This window comes from Microcebus murinus, chromosome 14 (assembly GCF_040939455.1).
Source record: "Microcebus murinus isolate Inina chromosome 14, M.murinus_Inina_mat1.0, whole genome shotgun sequence".
NCBI classification, from domain to species: Eukaryota; Metazoa; Chordata; class Mammalia; order Primates; family Cheirogaleidae; genus Microcebus; species Microcebus murinus.
This window is the reverse complement of record NC_134117.1, coordinates 10,869,274-10,883,903: the sequence shown is the minus strand read 5'-3', so window position 1 is coordinate 10,883,903 and position 14,630 is coordinate 10,869,274. Positions and strand designations below refer to the sequence as shown.

The window sequence follows — 14,630 nt, the reverse complement described above, 5'->3', positions numbered from 1 at the left end:
TGCACGCGGGCTCGGGGTGGCTGGCTGTTACTCATTAACGCTCCCGCAGCAGACTGGGGCGACTCCGTCTGTGTTTTTATTACTCGACCTGAGTGGGTCTGGGTGCAGTGAGGCTCGCCGATGTGCCGGCCCGGCGTGCTGGAAGGCAGTTTAGTGTCGGAGCGAGCCGCTTCCCGCGCTGGGGGCACCGTCCGCGTGGACCTGCTGCCGCGCCCCACACCCCGCGGCCGCCGGGGGGCGCTCGGGTTGCGCGGCCGCCGACGCGGGCCGCCCGCGCCGGTGGCCGCCGACTCGCAGACCTCTTCGCGCCCTCTGAGGAGACAAAGTACACCTTTGTCGGCGGCCTGGCGCGCACGCGAGGGGGACGGCGGCCGGTGCTGGGCGCGCGTCGCCGCCCGGGGCTCGGCCCCCTCGCGGGCCCGGCTGGCCCCGAGGAAGCGGCTGCGGCGCGCGACCGAGCTCACGGTCCTCCCGCGCCGGCTCCCGCCGGGCCGTGGCCTGTGCACTCCGCCTCCCGGACCCTCGGCGGGGCGGGAAGGGGGCGAGCGGGAGCCCGGGGCGTGGGCACCCGGGCTCGGGCGCTCCGGCTGGGCTGGGCCGCCTGTGATTCGCCCGGCAGCCGGGCCGTGCCCGCCTCCGCTCCCGGAGCCGTCCCGGGTGGGTCGGGCGCTCGGGGGGCCGCGCGCCAGCAGCCCAGCCCAGCCCAGCCCAGCCCCCGCGCGGCGCGGCCCGGCGGACTGCAAATCCCAGCAGGCCCCGCGCCGCGAGCGCCGAGGCGGGAGGCGGGGCCGGGCCGGCGCCTGCGCAGTGCGGCCGCCCAGCCTGCTAGTACCACACCCCCGGGAGGGACGGAGGGGAGGCAGAAGCATCCGAGGCATTAAAGCATCCGAGGGAGCCGGAGGGAGGAGAATGGAGTGACAGAGACACGCGGAGGGTGGGGGGTGGGGGGGAGACTGCCGAGGGAGGGGGGAGGGGGACACAGAGGGAGGAAGAAGCGGCGGCGGCGGCTCCTCTTCGCAGAGGGGAGAACTCCGAGGCTCGGGGCGGGAATAATGCGGTAGCACGGCGGGCTGCTCGCTCCCGGCTCCGGCAGCAGCGGCGGCAGCCCGAGCAGCGGCAGCCGAGCAGCGGCAGCACCCCAGGCGCTGACACCCCGCCGGCCGGCTCCCTCGCTGCCCGCCGACTGTCAATGGAGCTGGAAAACATCGTGGCCAACACGGTCTTGCTGAAAGCCAGGGAAGGTAAGAGGCGGGCCGGTGCGTGCCGGCGCGCTCGCCGCGGGCCGGGGTGCGGTGTCGGGCGGCGTGTGGGCTGCGCCCGCGCAGGATGCCCGCGGTCGCCGAGTTGGTCGCCAGCCGGGCACTTCTGCTCTGCGAACCCTCCGGGGTCCCGCCCGCGGGCTCGGAGAATCTGGACTAGGGCAGAGAAGGTCGCGGGCGTTAGGATGCTAAATACCTCCTCGTTTCCAGCGCTCACCCTACCGATCGTGCCTTCTCGGCAGCTGTTGAAAGGTCAGTTGGAAAAGCATTCATTCAGGGAGAGACGGGCAAACATGCAAATAAATAGCTTTCCCAGCCGGCCCGGGATGGTTCTCTGAGTGTGAACTGGAGTGTGTGTTGCGGGGGGTGGGGGGATTAGCAGGAGCAAAGTCTTTGCGCAGGCTGAGTTGATACAGACTATTGCTGGAAACCATCCGCTGGGATGTTTCTTAGGGAAATCCCGTTGTGTGGAAGGGAAGCCTTTTTAAGGCAAAGTAAGATGTTGAGGAATTAGACTGTTCATAGAGTAATCAAATAATCAAGTCACCTGGAAAATAATTCAGTATTTCAGGTTTTTTTTTTTTTTCTTCCTTGGGAGTGTGATAACTGAAACGGTTTTATTTTGGCTCCGTTAAGAAAAGAAGGATAAGTGTGCTGGTGCTTAACTGTGTTTTGGATGCAAATCATTGCATTTCCTGCATTTAGCTGGCAGGAAATATTGTCTAAATGGATTGGGTAAGATCCTAAGTCAAACCCTATAAACGTGTATTTTGACTCTTCCTTGAGATGAAAAAAAAAAAAAAAAAGAAACAAAAAGGGGCCCAGAAACTTAGATGCTTCCTAAAGTGATTGTGTTGTGTGCGTGTAAACATATATATTTAGAAATACCTGGAATCTATGTAACATCTTTTTTGCCAAGATTTGAGTTCTTGTGTGCAGCCTTTTTATAAAAGGGGGAGAGGTTTTTCCCTTTCATGGGAGGAGGCTTTATTTGATACCCAGGGTGGAAGGCAGACTAAGTAAGGGCTTGACTTTAGAAGGATATTCGGTGAGCAGCTGGCGAAAATGCGTTACCTACTTAGTATTTTCATTCACCCACTTTGATGAATGAAGGAAGAATTTCAGGCCAGCTATAAAATGATTCATGTTTGTCCAGCCTGTTCCATCACCTTGTGGTGCCGTACACACTGCTCCGGTAGGTGATACACAGCCCACCTTGGGCTGGCTTTTAGCAACTCAACCTGACATTCATGTCCTACTTTCATGGTTATTTGTCACTCTAAAGCAGCCACCCAGAAGGTTTGCTTTGAAAGCCCCGAAGGGAGCCGGTGCTTTGAAAACCCCAGCAGAGTATGAAATACGCAGGTTCATCTCCCCTTGCAACTCCCCAATTGCTCAGCTCTCATGTGAACAGATTTTTAGGAGAGGCTGTTACTCAGTGATCTCAGGTTCTAAGGTCTGAATTATTTTTTTCCCCCTATCCTGACATTTTTAGTGAACTGAATCAAGGTGAGAGCTGGTGGGCTCTCCTCTAGGCTAGGCAGTTTTCCTGGAGGGGAAGAAGAAAAAACAGCCCCCTCTTGCAGCCTTTGCAGCCAGCCACCTAGTGGTGGGACACAGTTGTACATCTCAGGTCTCAGGGGCTGGGAAAGTTTTCACCCTCCCTCTATTCTGAAATTATTTCTTGAGAAATCACTGGATATGATGGTACTGGAGGCCTTGCAAGTTTCGCTGGTTCCTCCTGTTGGCCAGGGAATCTGCTCTCCAGATTTGGTGGGTGCTGTAGACATTTGTTTGCCTGAGAGATGCTTTTTCCTTCCTTCAGCATTTGGTTGCTTTTGTAATGTTTTGCTTAGAGTGGGCAAAGTGATATCAGTTCCAGTCCCCCTCCTCCAATTGTTCTCCCCAGTTTTTTTCACCAAAATGAATTTACTTTCTGATATTTTTATTTTGTCAGGCTAACAAACTGCATGGCTTTTTTTTTATTTTTAGAGCTTTAGGGACGAGAGCTGCAGGCTGGAAGCTTGTGTGGAGTGACCGACTCCCATTGGGGTAGAATTACAGTGATTAAAAGTGCTCAAGAATGTGCTTTTTGCCTTTTTTCCTTTTAAAGTCTTTTTCAGTCTCGCTGCAAGGGTTTGGTAGTCATCTCATGGTGAGAAAATAGCTCTTGATGATGCTTTTGAAATGGAGAGGGCCTGTGAGAAATATTAATCATTTACATAGAAACTTCATTTTAAGATTTGCATTTCTCCCCCTCTTTCTCTCTTATGCTGAGAGAAAAATCCATGATATTAAGTGCTTTCACTTTCTTTTGGCTGGGCTTTTATTAAAGATTTGAGTCCATATATTTTAATGAGTGTAGAAGCTTTTAGAGATTAAAGCAATTTAATCTCTTCTCATATACTTGAATTCATTGTGTTAAATTGAGTAATTCTCCAAATAACCATTTTATCCAAGTATTCAGAAATGAAAGTTTCAATCAGTTTAGTGAAATATCTAACGTGAAATTGATAATACATGAAAAAAATCTGAGTTTAAAATATTTAAAAAAACTTTTTACTTAAAGATTTTTGTGAACGGTTACAGATGAGAAATATAATTGGTGAATGTGAAATTTAATTTACTTCACTTAACAAAATACATTGTAAACAATTTAAAATGTGGCTTTCGAGCAAAAGTCACATTTGTCCCAAACAATAGAGAAACAGACTTTGAAGAAAGACAGACACACTTTGCAAACGCTGTAAAGAAATTTGTAGCTGGCCATGTTGGTGGGTAATACTGGGGCCTATCCTTTGTTACTATTGTGCATTCTTAAATGCAGATGGCTTCTAATTCATTGTGCTTTCAAATTCTTGCCATAATAAGGTATATATAAAGTTGCAATTGTTAATGTAGCAATAAAATAGTAAACCTGTAAGTGGATTAGAGTAAAAATGATTTATTATTAGTAATTAGAAAATATAGCAAGTAAGTCACACCCTTGTGACAATTGTTTTGAAATAAGGAAAGATAGAGATCTGGGTTCAAAATTTTAAACCACCGAAATGTATTTCGTGGGCTGTTTATTTGGCCTGGTATCATGAGAAAACATCAACTTAATTATTCTTAAGAACTTTAGATTACTCACCTAAAAAGTGGTTAAGGAAAAAAGAAAGAAGGGAGACTGAATTCATGCCAATTTATGGAAATGAGCTAAGTGATTAAGCATTTAATGAAAAAGAGACCCAGAATAACTCTGTCTATTTACATTTCAGAATCTCAGAAAATTGGCAAGCGAGCTAGTGTTGAAATAATAGTGAGACAGAGTGTTTGTAGAATGCTTTTTGTGTGTTTCTTTTTGGTTTTACTGTTGCAGTAGAGGTTTTTTGTGTTTTTCTCATATTCTAGATCTGTTATCTTCTGAGTGAGTAGTGGTGAGACAAAATTTCGTAACGGCCCACCTTTCCTTCTCAGGCGGGCAGTGACCATATTTGATCAATAAAGATGTCTGAAGGAGTATTGATCACATTTTCCTGAGCTTGATACAGGAATTGACTACAGGAACATAATAACTTTGCCATTTGTCACAATTGCTGAAAACCAGAATATGCAAGAACCATTTTCTCAGATAACTCTGGGACTTGTTGGCCTGGATCTTCCTGATGATCAAGATTAGGGAAAGGTGAAGCTGGAAGAGGTTAGGAAGGGCAGGAGGAGGAGTGAGTCGGCATTTAGCTCTGTGCTGGGCAGACTCAGCATTCCACAGCAGGGCTGAACGCCTGTGACCCCCCCACCCCACTCCCAACCTCTTTCCCCTGTACTGCTCGTTCTGATGACAAAACTGAAACATCGGTGTATTGAGTTATGAGAACATCGGAATGTCTCTGAAGCTCGAAGCCCTCTTAAGGCTATGAGGAGGCATACTTACCCCACCCTGTAGCTTCTGCCTTCAATCTTAGCGTACAGAAGAGCAACAGCTTTCATCCTGGTGAAGGCAGCTCAGTGTGTAAAAAGCAGGCTGGCCTGTTCAACACAATGCCGTTAAATGAAACTGCCTTTTATTTTTTGTAAGTTTCCTTTTCAGTGCTGACAGCTTGAAGGGAGCGAAACCAAAAGCAATGTTTTCAGAAGGCCTCGCTTTCTTAAAGAAAGATTTCAAATGATGATTTGTAGTTAATCTGGCTGCCTTTAAAAAAAAAAATCATCAGATAAATGCCTACACGACTCTCATCTTTCAGTAGCTTAGCTGCTGCTTGTCAGATTCTAACCTCCAAAGAGCTTGATTCTTCTAGTGCCCAAACTAATCTTTGTTTAAATTATGTCTTCAGAAGCTGTAACTCTCATAGTGGCTTGCTAAATGATACCCTTTGGGTCTGGGCTGAAGACTGCAAGATGCCCAAGTGAATTTCAGGAACAGGCTCCGTGTATAACCAAATTCACCTTTACCAAGGGCTGTGCAACCCATGCCTGGGAACTTTCAATGTTTTTATAAAACCATCCAGGACTGCAGGTAGTATTTAAAGTTATTATTTGTGGCTCAGGATAAAGTATTATAATAGCTAGACATTTTTGAAATTTTGAATTTTATTTTCGAAATAAAAAGTCTTACTGTTACAAAAAGGTGTCATTGCCATAGATCATACAACTCAGAGGTGAAACTTGAAAAAAAAAAACCAGAAAGTGACCACCAACAGTTGACACATTGGGAAGAAAATTAGGAATGCCTTTAGTCATACTACCCTCAGCCCCCACACCTCACATCAAAATAGAATAGTGAAGACAAAGAGCTTTAAGATGTTATTTTTAAAAGATTAAAATGGATTATGATCTTAAATAATAGGGATGGTTTCTACTTTAAAACATATCCTGTTATATTTTGGTAGAAAATTTTATTTAAAAATATTTTAAATATTAAAAAGATTTATTTTGGGAGGGCAAAGACAAAGTTGTTCCTTTACTACTATTCAAACACTGGAGGAAGCATTCCATTTTGTATAAATCATGCTACTTTTTAAAGAAAAAGCAGTTACTTCCTGACTGGACCCTCCCCCCACCTCCATTTCTCAATTTGAAGAAACCATTCTTGAATCGTCATCTGAAATTCTTGCAAGGTTAAAATTCATTTATTCATTTGTTTGACATGTGGTTGTTGAAGGACCCTGTGCAGAGAAGACATTTGGGATGTCAGCCTTGGATAAATGCAGCAAGAGATGGGTTAAAAGATGCAATTGGGCTGGGTGTGGTGGCTCACATCTGTAATCCTAGCACTTGAAACGATGAAACAGTTAGTTGCTTGTACTCTGGTATCTGGAGGAAGGGGCTGTATCTGAGGTTGTACCAAAGAGTCACCTGGTGACATCTCTTGACAGAAGGCAGGAATAAATTAGACCAATTTTGATAGGGCCTGCTGTGTCTCTAGGAACTTGTAATCTGTGGAGTACCAATACTATTTTAACTAGGCAACGGTGAAATGACCCCAAAGGACAACTTCTGCAGCTTGTGCAGAAAGCAAAAGAAGCTAAGATAAACATATAAGTACATTCCTCTGTCCTGAAGTGACAGAGGCCACAGGGCCACCAATGCCTTGTCTGCCCCGAGCCTTCTCAGTCGGTCTATTGCCCTGCCCTTCCTTTCTAGAAGAGAGCTTAGCCCTGGTTTAACAGATGGGGACAACGAGATAAAAGAAAGGGAGTCACTTGTCCAGGGTCACTTGAGCTGTGGACTTTTGGGGAGCAATTGCAGGTAGATCTCCTCTACCCTCCAAAGTTCGTTCATATTCTAAAGTAAACCTTTCTTCCCCCTGTGATAACGTGAGCCAAAGAAACAAACTCATTTCTCAGGGTGGTACAGTTTTTAACTGTAAATGTCCACGAGGTTGTAATTGTGGAAGAGAAAGAGGTTCTCTGTCACATTCCCCAGAAAAAGGGGCAAGTAGGGAATATAATTTCCCTCTTAGATCCTGATTTCTGCTAGGTACCAATTTGAGTACAGTTGGGTAATGCAATACCTACTAGGTTGTGAATGACTGATAGGTGAATCCTTGAATTGGGTGTTTCCATGAGAGCTGTGTATCTGCGATTGAGGAGAGGGTGGGTAGTAAACATACCATACATCAATGTCTGTATGTGCATAAACACACACATATGTGGTTATGCTACTTTCTGGAACCTCCTTACCTGTATTCTCCCTCTGCCTGTGCCCCTCCTACCAACACCACAAACGAGCAAGGTCAGCCTCTTGTTATTTTCTTCCTTTTAGCAGGCCTAGTGGCCAAGGATTTGCCCCTAAGGGACAGGGTTTTAAACCAGATGGGTGGTGATGGTGGGGACAGTGACAGGAGTTTAGGTGCGGGCCACATCGTGGACAGCAGAGCCAAGAGGTGGGCAGTGGGCTCGCCAGTCCCTGCAGGCTCTGGCTTCCCACGTGCAGGTCACATCTGCCCCACGCCCCCCTCCCTTGGGCGCTTGCTACTCCTTAGGAGACCTTTGCCCTCGGGGACCTCTGCCTGACAGTGGCACCTTAGGTATATGCTCAGGTCTCTGCAGCTTTCTTTGCTTAATAAAAATGTAGGGAGCTGGAGTAGGCGAGGTGGGGAGGGCTCCTCTGCCAGATTGCAGGGCATGCCCCCTCCCTCCCAAAGACAGGGTTTGAAGTGGCCCGTTCCCCCTGAAAACCTCTCTCAGGGTTATCCCCTTTCTATTTTTCAGTGGTAACCTTATGAGTGTTCGCATTTAGAAACTGTGTCAACCTCTTTGTGCGTGTGCGTGTGCGTGTGTGTGTGTGTGTGTGTGTGTGTGTGTGTATGTTTTGCATTGATTTAGCAACTTTACTTTTCCAGCATCTCTGTGAGGCAAGGCAGTCTCTAAGAACCGTGGACTGCCTTGGGGCTCCACTGTCAGACTTGAGATACTGGCAAGGAGGCAGCATGATGTCACCGCCTGATAATGAGGGAACAGGAAGTCATGCCTTTGATCTGCTGCTGCAGAGAAGGTGTAGCTCTGAACTTAACCACTTCAGGAAGGGAGGGAGGGGTGAGGGTAGAATTACCCAACTACAGGATGGAGAGAACCCAGCCAGTGTAATTGGTCTGCATATCTGATAAAAGTCTTATGAAACCTCATTTGAAAATGGAATTCCATCCTGGCATGAGTCTCAGCGCCACTTCTGAAATGGAAACAGGTTGGAGGAGGGTCAAGAAATGGCCCAGGAAAAACAGCTTTAAATGTCTGATGCAGAAATGTGTTCTGCCTGGTCTTAATGTTGTCTGTCAGTACACTCAGGAAACCTGATGGGTTGTGTAGATAACATCCCAAAAGAAGGAACGCCAAGCTCTAGGAAGAATAGGGGCTGGAGTGAAGACTGGGCTGTCAACTTGAATGACAAAGGCAAAGGACATCTCAGCATCTACCTTTTCTCAAGCCTGGTGCTATCATGGGTTGATGCCACTAAGCCTGCAGCCACAGACCAGGGAGGGTGTATGTCAGATAAGCATGTGCCTGGAACACAGTAGGTGTTTAAAAACATGTCTAGAATGAATGATGCTATACATGTTGACCGCCCCTAATCCGAAAATCTGAAATCCAAGATCCGAAACTTTTTGAATGCGTACATGACACTCACTCAAAGGAAATCATCATTGGAACATTTCAGGTTTTGGATTTTCAGATTTGGGATTCTCAACTGGTAAGTATAATGCAAACATTCCAAAATCTGGAAAAAGCCTAAGTCCAAAACACTTCTGGTCCCAAGCGTTCAGATAAGCAATACTCCAGAGAAAGTGAGATCCTCAAGAAATTGACTTTGATGTCACAGTAGATGATAAATTAGGAAATGATTCAACATGGTTAAGAAAGGTTAACTAAGGGTAGAGGGCAAATTGGAAAATGTTTTCCAAATGTTTGTCTTAACTGTGAAAAATGTTTGGCAGACTCCCCCTCCCCCCTAATTTGGAAGTGGTTTGTTTTAGTTGTTTTGGAAGAAATAAATATTTGCGCTAGACCAAACATTCGGGGCAAACAGTTCTCCCCAATACTGAAGCTCTGTGTGAGTCGGAGGAGATGTTTCTTGCTGATAACACTCATCCCTTTTTTGGCCAAATCGAAGGTAGCTTAGGACACAATCTTCACATGTTTTTTCACATCACTAGTAGGATGAGGCTGAGCAAATGGAAAGAAAATAGGAAGCCAAGCAGTAATCCCTCTAGACCCAGGGATGGCCGATGACCTGGCATCTGAAGGATGAGATCGTTAAAGAAAAATTGCCTTTCTGCTCATGGGCAGGGAGGCTGGATCCAATTAAGACAAGGAAAACGTCTGTTAACTTGGAGGAAAAATTTCTAAACAGTCAGTTCTGTAATCCTCTCTGAAGAGGAAGAGGCCAGCATGGTGGGGCTTTATGGGTGATGCCAAACCCTGTGATATATAATAATTAGCAACCACTGGTTATTCTGCCACACATTCATTCTCCAAACCACTAACCAGTGCTCGGGATGGAATGCACCGGGCCCAGATATTTGCCCCAGATGTGTTCCCATCGGTAGTATCCAATTAGAGGGATTTTAAAAAATTAAAGTTTAATTCTCTATAACCTGTAGCAAAATATAAATTAAGGAAGGAAAACCGGATATCCTTGCACTGTTCAATGGTTACCAAGGTGAAGGTTAGTCTTTGGGTCTATTTCTTAGTTTATACTTTGGCGACTATTGGGTGGCTATCGTATAGCATGATCCCTGGTATTCTCACGAGTCTTTTTTGGTAGCTTAAAAACATTTCAGGAATGATCGTGAGGGGGTAGAAGATTCGAGAGGCCTGTTCAGAGTCAAGTTCTTCTTGGGGAGGTGCTGAGAAGTGAACCTGTGTCTGCTTGTAATTTCTGTCACCTGGGGTGGGCCTGTGTGCTCTAAATGTCTGCCTAGAACGCAGGATCGTGAAGGTTCGATGGAAGCAGAATTCTGATGGGAATAGCCCAAGATTGGCCTCTGCCTCTTCCCTAGTGCCATAAATCCAGTATTTAGTTGGCACTTACTGTGTACTTGGAACCATGCTAGGCTCTGAGAGAGGGGGGTAGGGTGGGCAATGGGCATCTTCTTTAAAACAATAATTTAAAAAGTATAAAGCCCTTAGTGACTGTCATTTTATTTGATCTTTGCAATTCTGTGATTTTTTTAAAAAAAATTCTCCATTCTTGCAGATGAAGAATCTGAGGCTCAGAGAGGTAGATACCTTATGCTAGAGCACCCTGCTAGTGCCAGAGCCTGGGCTCAGCTCCAGCCTCAGTCGCCACGTCTGAGATCCCTTCTGCTCCGTCACCGCCCCACCACTGTCCTCGGCAACCTCGCCAGCCGTTTGGAACCTCAGTGCTAGCATATGTGAGGCATTTAAAGATGAGTCAAGTGTGCAGCTGTGACTCACAGTTAGATAGATAGGAGTCATCCTATCTCATTTTTGATATTTTAAAACATTTGCACAGATCCTACTTGCTTGCTGAAGGCAAGTCCTAACCACGACGCAAAGCATCAAGAGCTCAAAATCTCTCCCCTCCCGCACGCCCCTGCCGCCAATCCCGCCACTCAGGCATGACTGCTGTCAGTATTTAGGAGGATGTTCTTCCAGATCTGTGTGTGTACATGCACATGTGAGCATCTAGATATAATTTTGCACAAATGGGGTCCTCGCAGACACGCTGTTCTGCAGCTGTTTCCCGTCAACAGTAGGTTGTAGTGCTTTTCCATATCTGTGTTTAAAGTTTCCCATGAAGCAGACGGGTGTCAGGAAAAATTGTGAAAGACTTTGGAAGCCGAACGTTGTTTCAGTGGAATGCTGGGTATTTTCTAGCAGACCCTTAGGGGTTATCCGGTTCTAAAGGGGTCTCTGACTTGATTGTCTTCAACTGGTTTTATCAAGCCCCTGTAGTGGGTCATTTGTATTTTCCAGTTTTTAAGTGGATTATAAACGGTGTAGGAATATTGTACTCATTATATATTCATCTTTATGCACTTATTTAAAAGACTTTTAATTTTTTTTTTCCTATGGGAGTATCTGCCTAATAACACCCCCCTCCCCTTTGGCAAGAATAGTAATAATTTCTGAAATAGAGTTAAGTGACCCTAGGGATGTACGAAGTAGATTTTCTTATGAGAAAGGAGCATGATATGTGTGACGTGACATTTTTGAGACTTTTGGGATTTAACATCCCTCACCTCTGAGCTATCAGTCATCTTTTCTATGGCATTCAAAGCTTAGAGTAGGGAAATCAAGATGGAGTTCAGTCAAAGAGTTTACTTGTCCATGACTTTTTTATTGCCCTGGGGTTTTGCATGTGTAAATCAGGCAGAGCCTACAGGCTCCGAAAACAAGCCCACACTTTGTAAAAGGCAGTCCTGTGTTTTTCACTTTTGATTATCACCACAGCCCTGTGGGGTAGACCTGGGAGTTGTTTTTTTGTTGTAGTTATTATTCTGGTTTGAGAAAGAAAGAAAGCAAACCCAGAGAGATGAAGAGATTTTCCAAGATCACACTGCCAATATTACACTGCCAAGATTTTCCAAGATCACCTCCTTCCTCCTCATTGCACCATTTTCCATGTTTAAGGGCTTTTGTGTTTGGTTATACATTGCACAACTCTGGAGAGGCGTTGTTCCTGTAGAGATAATAGGTTTGCACATGTATCAGGACAGCGGTTAGATAGTGTCTTGAGGAAGACACTTTCCTAATCCTCTCAAAGATGCTGTGTGTGCTGGTGTTGGTTCTACTAACATCTCTTGCTTCTGTCTTTTATCTGGTACAGTAGTCTCCTTTGTGGAATTCTGTGGCTCTTCCATTGGTAACTCCTTTGACTAAAGGTTTGCATAGGATTCACCTAGACGGGGATTTAGTGATCCCCACTTTGAGTATATAAAGCACCAATAGAAAGAGTACAATGCCCAAGTCACTGGCCCATCCTCCCGCCTCTGTCTCCCTCTGAGATAGCCTTGGCATGAGAGCATAGTCCAAAGCCTAGGGTCTTCAACAAGTTTGTCACTGTTGGACTAGAGAGTGGCCTTTTCTTCCTGGAAACGTGTGTAGATGTGTAATCTTGCACACTCCGGTGGCTCACGACTGCCCGGAAGCAGCACAGTGACTAAACTGAGAAAGGCCACCCCTTAATTGGATGATGAGTCTGAACATAGCTGTAGACTCAGTGACATCTCAGAGTGCAGGAAGGAGCTCCCCACATTGAAGCCAGCCCCTTCCTTCCTCAGATGAGGGATCCGAGGGCTGAAGGAAGCCCATGTGGGTGGCCACGCCGGAGCACAGTCTCCAGAGTAGGATGGGGCCCTGGCCTGGATTTCCCTCCAGTGTAGCTCTGTAGCTCTGAGAATACTGATGCCCAGGATGTATGAGTTTCCTAGGGCCACCATAGCCAAGGACAGCTTAGAACAACAGAAATGTATTGTCTCCCAGTACTGGAAGCCAGAAGTCTGAAATCAAGGTGTAGGCAGGGCTTACTCCCTCTGGAGGTGCCAGGGAAGGACCTGTGCCAGGCCTCTCTCCTTGGGTTGTAGATGGCTGTCCCTGTGTCTTTCCTCTGTGTGTGTCTGTCTCTGCGTCCAGATTTCCCCTTTTTATAAAGACACCAGTCATATTGGATCAGGGCCTACCCTAATGACCTTATTTTAACTTGATCACCTTTGTAAAGATCCTATTTCCAAATAAAGTCATACTCAGGTGCTGGGGGTGAGGACTTCAGCATATCTTCCCCCTTTGGGGGATGCAGTTAAACCATAACATAAGCCCTGCCCCGACGCACTGAATCAGAAGCTCGTGGGCAGAGCCTGTATTTAAAAGCTTCCCAGGAGATTCTGAGGACCAGCCAGGTGTGGGAACTGCTGCTTTGTAGAACATAACAGCTAGTTGCTTTCTGAGTGTCTTCTGAGATTATCTTAGAGACACAACTGTAACTGGGCACCTCAAATAGGACTTTGCTCTGCAGCTTCCCTGGTAGTTTGCTGCTGTCTTCTGCTCAAATCCTTTTAGTGATGGGGACTCATATCTACTCCTAAGTGGCCCATCCCATTTTGAGCCACTGGATTGGAAAAAACAGAAACAAAAAAAAAAACTAGAGAGGCTTCTTGCCTCACCCTTGAAATTGCAAACTCCCTAAGGGCTGGCTCTAGGGTTCTTTCTCTGAAGCTTCCTGGGCCTTACCCAGTGCTAAAGGTAAACCCAAGTCTGCCTGTCAAGTTCAAGTAAATCTGGGGCAGTGTTAACCCATTAGGTCCTGGTTCTGCTCTTTGGAGATATCCAAGATAAATGCACTCATTGCTGAGGGGGCCCTTCTAATATTAGAAGACAGCTGAGATGCGCACTGTACAACTAAAACCAGAACCCCGAGCCAGGCATGCTGATGTGCGCCTTGTAGTCCTAGCTCCTTGGGAGGCTGAGGTGAGAGGGTCTCTTGAGCCCAGGAGTTCAAGGTTGCAGTGAGTTATGATCATGCCTGTGAATAGCCACTGCACTACCAGCCTGGGCAACACAGTGACCCTGTCTCTAAGAAAAATAAATACAGGACCAGCGTCCTGGCCCCCAGATTCCCAGGCCATGATTTCATTGCCCATCACAGTCGGGGAACAGACACAATCAGCCTAGGGGGCGGAATCTGTTAGCGGGTGGGTATGGTGGTGATGCTAACATCTGGCCAAGCTCAAGGTTTAATAACCTGCCAGAAATGGGATCAAGTCACCTACTCTTTATATTTCCAGGGTAATGTGGTATCTTTTCTTGTTGTTACGTGCTGTGGTGTTTTAATTCCCATCGAGAGTTCTACGAAGGGCTCTGTGAAAAGTTTGAAGGAAAAGGGAACAGTGCCACTAACACCTTGGGTGGCACCTCTCTTAGCCAAGCTTTCCTGAGCTGTATCAATGTGCAGCTTGGCCCAGGTGATCTCTTGGGCTCTTTTTGCCCTTCAAATCTTTTTATTTATTTATTTATTTTTTTTTTTTTTTTGAGACAGAGTCTCGCTTTGTTGTCCAGGCTAGAGTGAGTGCCGTGGCGTCAGCCTAGCTCACAGCAACCTCAAACTCCTGGGCTCGAGTGATCCTTCTGCCTCAGCCTCCCGAGTAGCTGGGACTACAGGCATGCGCCACCATGCCCGGCTAATTTTTTTTTTTATATATATATATCAGTTGGCCAATTAATTTCTTTCTGTTTATAGTAGAGACGGGGTCTCGCTCTTGCTCAGGCTGGTTTTGAACTCCTGACCTTGAGCAATCCGCCCGCCTCGGCCTCCCAAGAGCTAGGATTACAGGCGTGAGCCACAGCGCCCGGCCTATTTATTTATTTTTTTGAGACAGAGTCTAGCTTTGTTGCCCAGGCTAGAGTGAGTGTCGTGGCATCAGCCTAGCTCACA

General features: G+C 46.5%; 1 protein-coding gene across 1 annotated transcript in view; it reads left to right on the top strand.

The window, feature by feature from the left end:
• Positions 1-977: 977 nt before the first annotated feature.
• Positions 978-14,630, top strand: part of GRK5 (G protein-coupled receptor kinase 5) — a 192,667-nt gene continuing 179,014 nt past the window's right edge. Inside the window, exon 1 of the mRNA XM_012739156.2 lies at positions 978-1,241. Within this exon, the coding sequence (XP_012594610.1) occupies positions 1,190-1,241 (52 nt within the window). The 5' untranslated portion in view covers positions 978-1,189. The remainder of the gene's footprint in view (positions 1,242-14,630) is intronic.